Genomic DNA, 11,498 nt, shown 5'->3' on the forward strand with positions numbered 1-11,498 from the left:
TGAAGTTAGAACTAGGGTTAAGTCATAGACAGATATTCTCTATGGGTTAAGTAGTTAATTTTCTTCAGTGAACTGAGGAATGTTCACTGATTTTCTTCTATAGGCATCTGAGATCTTAGAACATTAATAATAACGAGAATCTTAATTTGTTGATAGCGCTACCTACAGTTGACATAACGAAGCTTAACTAATATTCTCAAAATTGGCAAAACCAAAGCTAATCAGTTCATACACCTGGTTTTTAGACATCTTACTTCAGGGGTAACATGCATCTTAGTATAGGCGAATCAAGATAAGCGCTACGCTACCTGGTGATAATCAGAGTAACTAGAAATGTTAACATGATTTGCCTCAGAGGTAGTCATTTCTCTGAGGTTCTAGCATTCTGCTTTGTTTTTGTGTGATATTCTACAAATATTTATATATTTTTTGAATCATTTCAATAGTTATGAGTCGTTCGAATCGCTATTGTTCAGTTCCTCAGTGTTCTTCCTGGAAAAAAAGGTCAAATATCAAGTTCCATGCTTTCTCTCAAACTGGTAATAAATATCGTGTTTGGATGGAAGGGAAATTGGGGAGTAAAGTGCTGATGGATCGACAAAAAGCTTGGCAACTGAAATTCAAAATCGATAAACCAGTGACAAGAAATATGAAAGTATGTTCCCTGCATTTTATCGATGATGATTATTTTTATCGAGGTAAGCACTGATAGCACATGAAATTTTAGATTATATTTATGGGGATAATAAGAATAATAATAATCGTTCACAGATTCCAGTTCTACACAGAAAGAATGTTTGAAAAAGACTGCTGTGCCATCCAGAAATCTTCCTGTTGGATCCACTACCACAAAGGAAGAACCTGAATGTTCTAGTAGTAGATCTGAAAGATTGAATCAAAGAAATATCAACAAAGAAAAACTTATTGCTGAAGAATGCTCTTGTGAAGAAATCGAACCTGCTCTACAATCTACTTCCCAAGATGAAATCGAAGCTGCACAAGGTCTATTACAGCTTCTTCAGGGTCAACCTGATTATAATGGGCCTAAAACTTTCAAGGATTTCGAAGTGCAAGTGAATACTCCTGAAGTATCTTCTTTGTGTGATCTGATAACAACAGATAGTGCTCTGAACAGTTTTACTGGTCTCAATAATATGAAACTATAAGATACAATAGTAGAAGCAGTACAATCTATTTACAGTGATCAAAGATCAGATCGTTTGACGATCAAGCAGTGTATTGTTTTAGTTTTAACAAAATTGAAATGTGATCTTTCATTTGTGACATTATCTGTTTTATTTGGCATTTCACAAGAATTGTGCCAAAGATACATTGTCTTTAAATCTAAGGTACCTTTACACAATATTGGAAAAATTCCTCAGAAATATTTGGACAAGTACTATGAAATTCTATATTTTTTTTTCAGGGCACACTGATGATACTTCTCTATCATATCTTTATTATTTCAGAATAGTTGTATAATATGCTGCATATATTTTCAAAATAAATACATTTCATAAGTGAAATATTTTCAATTGAATAGGCGAATCAAGATAAGCGCTACGCCACCTGGTGACAATCAGAGTAACTATAAATGTTGCCATGGTTTGCTATGGCTCTTACCTGAGAGGTAGTCAGCCCTTTTCATTCCTCTGAGGTTCTGGCATTTTGCTTTGTTTTTGTGTGATATTCTACAAATATTTATATATTTTTTAAATCATTTCAATAGTTCTGAGTCGTTCGAATCGCTATTGTTCAGTTCCTCAGTGTTCTTCCTGGGAAAAAAAAGGTCAAATATCAAGTTCCATGCTTTCCCTCAAACTGGTAATAAATATCGTGTTTGGATGGAAGGGAAACTGGGGAATAAAGTGCTGATGGATCGACAAAAAGCTTGGCAACTGAAATTCAAAATCGATAAACCAGTGACAAGAAATATGAAAGTTTGTTCCCTGCATTTTATCGATGATGATTATTTTTATCGAGGTAAGCACTGATAGCACATGAAATTTTAGCTTATATTTATGGGGTGATAATAATAATAATAATAATCGTTTACAGATTCCAGTTCTACACAGAAAGAATGTTTGAAAAAGACTGCTGTGCCTTCCAGAAATCTTTCTGTTAGATCCACTACCACAAAGGAAGAACCTGAATGTTCTAGTAGTAGATCTGAAAGATTGAATCAAAGAAATATCAACAAAGAAAAACTTATTGCTGAAGAATGCTCTAGTGAAGAAATCGAACCTGCTCTACAATCTACTTCCCAAGATGAAATCGAAGCTGCACAAGGTCTATTACAGCTTCTTCAGGGTCAGCCTGATTATAATGGGCCTAAAACTTTCAAGGATTTCGAAGTGCAAGTGAATACTCCTGAAGTATCTTCTTTGTGTGACCTGATAACAACAGATAGTGCTCTAAAAAGTTTTACTGGTCTCAATAATATGAAACTATTAGAAACAATAGTAGAAGCAGTACAATCTATTTACAGTGATCAAAGATCAGATCGTTTAACAATCAAGCAGTGTTTTGTTTTAGTTTTAACAAAATTGAAATGTGATCTTTCATATGTGACATTATCTGTTTTATTTGGCATTTCTCAAGAATTGTGCCAAAGATACATTGTCTTCAAATCTAAGGTACCTTTACACAATATTGGAAAAATTCCTCAGAAATGTTTGGACATGTATTCTGAAATTCTATATTTTTTTTTTCAGGGCACACTGATGATACTTCTCTATCACATTTTATTATTTTAAAATAGTCATATAATATGCCGTATATATTTTCAAAATAAATACATTTCATAAGTGAAATATTTTCAATTGAATTCTCAATATTTTTTGATGATTCATTAGTCAAGCAATAATTTAATTCGATAAATAGGTATCGATATGAGTAGTTTTAAGTAACCCAGTTATTTAAATTTATTTTTAGAAACATTTTATGTAAATTGAGTTATCTCTTAATAAATAAAAAAAATGGATATGCGGCTTTCTGTAGTATTCCTAAAAATATTCAATGCATTAGCATTTGTAATATTTTGTGGGGACTGTATAATTGAAGGGTAATGTGAAATGATCAATTCGGATAAGTAAAAAACCTTTCAACTAAAGTTTAATAGTCATGCAAATAACATGTAACATTTTTATTATGTGACCAGCAATTAAAACTTCTTCACCTTCATAAACACTTCTAGAAGTGTTTGTACCTTTAAGATACCCCAAGTATTCTACTCAGTCTTGCCATTTGGACCTAAAAAAGGAACTATTAGAATCCTGTAGTATAATAATGTTGATTGAACCGTTCACATATTATATGCACACGATTGTTATTCGTCATTTTTCGAAGTCTTCCATCCTTGCATAACTTTCAATATCACTAGACTGAACTGAAACAAATGATGATATCTACCGCCTTTACCTAAAATGAAAATATTATATACACAGTAACACACTTGTTCACTATAGAAGTCTAAAAAGTTTTTATATTTATTGTAAAATCAAATTTTAATAACGCAAATACACACACAATCAAACAATCCAATGGCAACATTTATAGTTCTACGTTTGCTCACCTTGTCGCTGCATTCTTAATCTCAGATGCCTATTCTCATTATTTTTGATGATTCATTAGTCAAGCAATTATATAATTTGTTAAATAGGTATCAATATGAGTAGTTTTAAGTAACCTAGTTATATAAATTTATTTTTAGAAACATTTTATGTAAATTCAGTTATCTCTTAATAAATAAATAAAAATGGATATGCGACTCTCTGTAGTATTCTTAAAAATATTCAATACATAAGCATTTGTAAAATTTTGTTGAGACTGTATAATTGAAGGGTAACGTGAATAATTAATTCGGATAATTAAAAAACCTTTCAACTAAAGTTTATTAGTCATGCAAATAACATGTAACATTTTTATTATGTGACCAGCATTTAAAACTTCTTCACCTTCATAAACACTTCTATAAACACTCCTAGAAGTTATAAAAGTTTAATGAGTCTTCTTGATGAAGGATATTTAATATAAATCAAATAATTTGACAACTTTGTGTCTAATATATGAATATATCATACAGATATATTATTGTGAAGGATTAGACACAAAGTTGTCAAATTATTTGATTTACTCCTAGAAGTGTTTGTGTCTTTAAGATGCCCCAAGTATTCTACTAAACTCAGTCTTGCCATTTGGACCTAAAAAAGGTACTATTAGAATCCTGTAGTATAATAATGTTGAATGAACCGTTCACATATTATATGCACACGATTGTTATTCGTCATTTTTCGAAGTTTTCCATCCTTGCATAACTTTCAATATCACTAGACTGAACTGAAACAAATGATGATATCTACCGCCTTTACCTAAAATGAAAATATTATATACAAAGTAACACACTTGTTCACTATAGAAGACCGAAAAGATTTTATATTTATTGTAAAATCAAATTTTAATAACGTAAATACACACAACTAATACAACAAAACACTCCTATGTCAACATTTATAGTTCTACGTCTGCTCACCTTGGCGCTGCATTCTTATTTTCAGATGCCTATATTCTAAGTGGTGCGTAAACCCACCATATAGAGCATAGACAAATATTCATTTCTCTATGTCATTATCAGATTATCTACATCTACTTATCTGTGGTTGTTATTTCTTCATGAAGAGTGTCGTGGGTATATAAAAATATTTTTAGTCGGGGAAGAAAAGACAAGCTTCATGCTAACGTGCACAGTTCTCGAATTGTACTTGTACATATTTATTTTCACAATTAAGAATTTACGAAGTGTTGAAGCCAGAAATGGAAACATACTCAAACATTTTCCTAGATGAAATTAATCATCACAGAGTAAAGATGGAAATGGGAGAAGATGATAGCTATGAAAAAGGAAACTCATTTGACTTGGAGTAAGCATTCATTAATTTTTCTTGATAATGTAGGTCAAATTTTAACTTTTTTCACTTTCACTTTTTTCATTGTAAAATAGTTATTTCTAGAAAGAAATTGGCATATTGTCTCTTCAGTTAAGTAGATGTGTTTTAACGATTTTGAGAGTTTTAATTATTTTTACACTGATCTGTTTTGGTATTAGTTCTGTTTGTAGTTTTCGTTTTCTAATTTTGTCTTGTTCATTTTTTAGCCAGAGGAAGAGTCCAAAGTAAGCTCGAAACTGTAGCAATATAGATCTTTAAAAAAGAATCCATTGTTTGCCTTCAATCCGATTGATTTCACATATCATGTTTACAAGACAACTCCCTATTAGTCTTAATCTCTGGATTTTAATGAAAAATGTCAGAATATATTGACCATCTCTTTTGTTTTGAATAATATAAAATATTTAGTTTCAATTTGCTTGGGGTAGAGCTTATTCAAATTGTTTAAACCTCTTGAAAAATCAACAAAAAAGAATCTTGAAAGTTGTTAATAAGAACAAAGTTGCTCGGGACCTCCCCCTAAATATTGAAAAATTGTTTTTACTGGAATCACTGAGATACCATTACGAAAACCTTAAGAGTGAATTTCTAAGATCAGGAAGTGTCACTAGAAACAAGAGTATTCAATTACCTATAACATACAGGACTGTAAGTTCCCAAAGTAGCATTGTTAGAGCAATAGGTATTTTCAACTCTTTTCCCAATAACTCAAGGTTTTGGATGATGGTTATTTCAGGAAGAATAAACTAAAGAGGTGGTTTGCGGCTGAGTTTAATTGATTTTTGTATATTTTTTTTTATTAAGGCAATTTTATTTCATTTGCTGGTATTTGATAATTGTTGTTACTTTGCTTTTGTTATTGTTTAGTTCTTGTTAGTGATGGGCATCCTCGGATAGAAATACTCGGTTAACCGATTTTTAAAATGCTCGGTAACATCCGAGCATCGAAATGTTCGCATCACTAAATACTCGGCACTCAATCTTTGATGCGGAGACTCGCATCTCGAAAGTCTTCGTTTGATTTCGTTATTCATATGCTGTATCTACTCGTACTCGACGAGGAATCCTCGTGTACGTTTCCGATTATTTAATTTACGATTCTCGTGCTTGTAAATTAAATTGTGTTGATGATAAGAATCGAATGGGATAAGAAGGAATTAGGATTTAGGAATAACGAATAACAAAATAACTTGGACTTGATCAGCGAAGAATATGTGTGTGGGTGATCTTTTTTTGGCAATATTTCGCAGCACCTTATACTAAAAACTGAGGTGTAGTATATTTGAATTTATCGGCGTTGAATGGTAGAAACTGAAACGGAAAAATGAAGATTAGTTGTTCCTCCAAAATATTTGAAATTTTTTTCACAAAATAGACAAACAGCCACTTGATTATCAGCTTTGCTGAAGTATTTCCAAACAAATGACTTTTTGGCTCTAGGACGCATTTTTATTTTCGGAAATAATTAATCGTTTCAAGATGAAATTACTTTCGTTGGAACATTCGAACTGAAAGAGACAGAGACTGAAATGTATGAGAGCATATCCCCTTTTATTTTATAGGAATAAGGGTTTCTAATAATTCATTAATGTCTTCGTACTTTTCTGCCTTCAATTCAGAAAATGTATTATTTTGTGGAGATCACTATGACAAGCCAAATGCTCAAATGCATATTATTTACAATTTATGAAACTTCCACTCCAGTTTCAAATAAATTAGGAATTGAAACTCAAGTATTCCCTAATTATTGGTGTGAATGGAATAAAAAATTTTAAGATTTCATAAATGACATAAATCTCAGGGATCAGAGTGATTTCCCGAAGACGCATATTCAGCTGAGTAATGAATTGTTCCCGGTGACTGAATGATCCAAATGTCTACCAAGTGATAAAATGTGTAGTTTATTACTTAGCGCAACATATTCGGGAATCTTTGGCTATTGCCGACGATATTTAAACATTTTCAACGCATTGAAGGTCATATCGCATACGGGGATTTTTATTCGAATAAACTATTTTTGAAATGCTCGGTTAGCGAATAACCGATTATTGAAAACATCCGATTATGCCCAACACTAGTTCTTGTTGGCTATGAATTGTGCAAATACTAAATCGAGCTCACAAACAGGCATCTTGATTGCCTCTGTGAGGTGCACATCATTGTATTGTGTATTTTCCATCAATAAATAAATAAATTTAATAATAATTTTCTCTATTTTGCAATAATTTTAATTATTAAAATTTATTTAATTTGAAATTGTGTAGATTAGATCTTGAAGATTTCAATAATGTCTATGAAATAAAGTCTTATTGATTACTCTATTATGTGATATTGAAATTTCTCTTTCAAATTCTCTAACTAGGAAAATGAATATAGTTTAGCAACAATACTTTTTACGAAGACGTCACACTTTGTGAAATATTCCTTTGAAATATCTTTTTGAAAATTCGATTTTGTAGAAGAACACTTTTGAATGAAAATTTTCAGTGTTTGTTGAAATTGTTTTCGCTTCAAACCTCTTATAATTGAAAATCAAAATGTTACAATTATTTTTTGGTTCTAGTTTTCAGGACACAACTGATTGGGGGCATATTGATGAAAAGACTGAATTCATGGGAATTGTTCAGCATTACACTGATGAGAATGGAATAAGATCGTCTATTAAATATGAAAAAGGGGAGTTTGCTTCAAATCAGAAAAACAATCTCGAAGGGCATATAGATGCTGTCCATTTGAATGAAAGAGATGATTATGCAGCCAACCATAAAGTTCAACTCAAAATTCATATCGATTCTGTCCATTTGAATAAAAAAGAACATAAATGTTACTTATGTGATTATGCATCTAATCAGAAACATGTCCTCAAAAAGCATATAGATTCTGTCCATTTGAATAAAAAAGAACATAAATGTCACTTATGTGAGTTTGCAGCCTATCAAAAAAAAGACCTCAAAAATCATATAGATTCTGTCCATTTGAATAAAAAAGAACATAAATGTCACTTATGTGATTATGCAGCCAACCAGAAACATGACCTCAAAAAGCATATAGATTCTGTCCATTTGAATAAAAGAGAACATAAATGTCACTTATGTGATTATGCAGCCAATCAAAAACATGTCCTCAAAGAGCATATAGATTCTGTCCATTTGAATAAAAAAGAACATAAATGTCACTTATGTGATTATGCAGCCAATCAAAAACATGTCCTCAAAAGGCATATAGATTCTGTCCATTTGAATAAAAAAGAACATAAATGTCACTTATGTGAGTTTGCAGCCTATCAAAAAAAAGACCTCAAAAATCATATAGATTCTGTCCATTTGAATAAAAAAGAACATAAATGTCACTTATGTGATTATGCAGCCAATCAAAAACGTGTCCTCAAAAAGCATATAGATTCTGTCCATTTGAATATAAAAGAACATAAATGTCACTTATGTGATTATGCAGCCAATCGAAAACATGTCCTCAAAAAGCATATAGATGCTGTCCATTTGAATGAAAGAGATGATTATGCAGCCAACCATAAAGTTCAACTCAAAATTCATATCGATTCTGTCCATTTGAATAAAAAAGAACATAAATGTTACTTATGTGATTATGCATCTAATGAGAAACATGTCCTCAAAAAGCATATAGATTCTGTCCATTTGAATAAAAGAGAACATAAATGTCACTTATGTGATTATGCAGCCAATCAAAAACATGTCCTCAAAGAGCATATAGATTCTGTCCATTTGAATAAAAAAGAACATAAATGTCACTTATGTGATTATGCAGCCAATCAAAAACATGTCCTCAAAAAGCATATAGATTCTGTCCATTTGAATAAAAAAGAACATAAATGTCACTTATGTGAGTTTGCAGCCTATCAAAAAAAAGACCTCAAAAATCATATAGATTCTGTCCATTTGAATAAAAAAGAACATAAATGTCACTTATGTGATTATGCAGCCAATCAAAAACGTGTCCTCAAAAAGCATATAGATTCTGTCCATTTGAATATAAAAGAACATAAATGTCACTTATGTAAGTTTGCTGCCAATCAGAAGAAAAACCTCAAAAAGCATATAGATTGTGTCCATTTGAATAAAAAAGAACATAAATGTCACTTATGTGATTATGCAGCCAATCATAAACATGTCCTCAAAAGGCATATAGATTCTGTCCATTTGAATAAAAAAGAACATAAATGACACTTATATAGGTTTGCTGTCAATCAGAAGAAAAACCTCAAAAAGCATATAGATTCTGCCCATTTGAATAAAAAAGAACAAAAATGTCACTTATGTGAGTTTGCAGCCAATCAGAAGAATAACCTCAAAACGCATATAGATTCTATCCATCTGTATAAAAAAAGAACATAAATGTCACTTATGTGGGTTTGCAGCTAATCAGAAAAATAACTTCAAAAAGCATAAAGATTATGTCCATTTGAATATAAGAGAATTACTTATGTGATTATGCAGCCAACCGGTAAGTTTACCTCAAAGTTAATATGGATTCTGTCCATTTCAATAAAAAAGAACATAAATGTCACTTATGTGAGTATGTTTCAAGCGTAAAAAAAAACCCTTAAAAGACATAAAACGTGTCCATTTGATTGAAAAATCTCAGAGGAAGAATAACATAGGAGTGGCCTTAAACGTAAATGGAGTTATATTGTAATGAATTGTAACAGTAATATGATAAAGTGAGGTAGAAAAACAACAAACCCACAAAATTGACAAATAGAGGTGCAGTAAACATTCCAGTGGCCTGGTTAATTGTTTCTTAGTAAAGACTAATATTACAAAAATCGATATCTAATTGGAATATTGAATATAAGTGAATTATTATATTTCAAAATGAAAACTATCAACGGAGCGGAGACCAGAGCTGAAACGTCTACAACAAAGAGGATATTGCGAACAACTGAAAAGGAAGACCCTAAGAACAATAACGGGATACAAACTGGCGGACAGACAGAAATTCTGTTATAAGAGAGAAGTGCCAAGTGGACGATGTGGTCAGATGGATAAGGAAGAGGCGGAGAGAGTGGAACCATCATGTGGACAGAATGAGCTAAGACAGAATGGCAAAGTTCACCAGGGGACAACAAACCCCCATTAAATAACCACTAAAGCAATGGTGAGATAGCTGGCAATCCAGATCACAGGAAACATAGACTAGAGAAAGCAGGCCAACCAAAGTTTTGAAGGAAGGAGTCATACAATTATGATATTGAGAATATGTGTTACTACAATAATAATGAATACTACACAGCAAATTCCCACCCTTTATAAATACGGAGTTATAAATTTTTGACCATGTTATTCAAGTTTCGAAGCCCTGATTCGAATCTCTCCGTAAGATATTAATCATAATTTTTTTTTGTTGATATTTATTATATGTTTTTTTTTTCCATATGTGCTTGCATATTTGATGATGAAAGGTAATATAATAAACCGTTGTATAAAATTTGCAGTATTTTTTTTAAAACCGTCAGAGTAAAGGAAGATGTATAGTTTTGGAACGTAAGGCTGAATTGTCCTTTGATAGGAAAATTTAGCACTTTCTTCCCCAATAACACTCACTATATCCCCAGTCTATTTCTCAAAAATATTAGGGCTATTTTCTTCTGAAAACATCAGATACAAAAATTTCATAAATTTTCTTGTGTGTTTTTATTTATCACAAATTTTGAATTCCCCAGAGTTCAGTTACACTTGTAGCTACATTATATCGAATATAAATTCAATTATCCATAATTTTATTCATATACTGGACTATTTAAAAAGTCTGGAATAGACATTAAAAAATATTTTTTTCGGCAACCGTCCGGGAAGTGCTCACTTCCCGGACGCTTTTTCTTTGAGAAAGTAGTATTTCCCGGCCTAGTCCGGAAAGTACGTACTTCCCGGACTAGGCCGGAAAAGAATCATAGAATCCATAGCAACCGAGATAACGGCTGACAGTTCATATGAAATTAGTTGTCAAAAATTTGCATGTTTTTTGATCGTAATCGCAATAAAATATGGAAAGCAGCAGCGATAGTGTTATTTTTCATGGTGGCCGAAAAAATATTGTACGCAACACGCCCGAAAATGGTTTTTTTGGACTCACAGACTTCCAGGACTCGCTTACGCTCGTCCTGGAATTTTGTCTATTCGTCCAAAAAAACCCTATTTTCCGGACTTGTTACGTAATAGTAATTTACGTAACAAGTCCGGAAAATAGGGTTTTTTTGGACGAATAGACAAAATTCCAGGACGAGCGTAAGCGAGTCCTGGAAGTCTGTGAGTCCAAAAAAACCATTTTCGGGCGTGTTGCGTACAATATTTTTTCGGCAACCATGTAAAATAACAATATCGCTGCTGCTTTCCATATTTTATTGTGATTGCGATCAAAAAACATCCAAATTTTTGACAACTAATTTCATATGAACTGTCAGCCGTTATCTCGGTTGCTACGGATTCTATGATTCTTTTCCGGCCTAGTCCGGGAAGTACGTACTTTCCGGACTAGGCCGGGAAATGCTACTTTCTCAGAGAAAAAGCGTCCAGGAAG

The 11,498-nt window shown here is 32.0% G+C and overlaps 1 protein-coding gene across 1 annotated transcript; it reads left to right on the forward strand.

The window, feature by feature from the left end:
* The first annotated feature begins 4,471 nt into the window (after positions 1 to 4,471).
* Positions 4,472 to 10,061, forward strand: LOC123672470 (zinc finger protein 711-like). Its single transcript, XM_045606569.1, has 4 exons — positions 4,472 to 4,919; positions 5,153 to 5,170; positions 7,510 to 7,828; positions 9,816 to 10,061. The coding sequence occupies exons 1-4, from the start codon at positions 4,813 to 4,815 to the stop codon at positions 10,059 to 10,061; spliced, it is 690 nt and encodes a 229-aa protein (XP_045462525.1). The 5' UTR covers positions 4,472 to 4,812.
* The last annotated feature ends 1,437 nt before the right edge of the window (positions 10,062 to 11,498 follow it).

This window comes from Harmonia axyridis, chromosome 1 (genome assembly GCF_914767665.1).
Source record: "Harmonia axyridis chromosome 1, icHarAxyr1.1, whole genome shotgun sequence".
Lineage (NCBI taxonomy): Eukaryota > Metazoa > Arthropoda > Insecta > Coleoptera > Coccinellidae > Harmonia > Harmonia axyridis.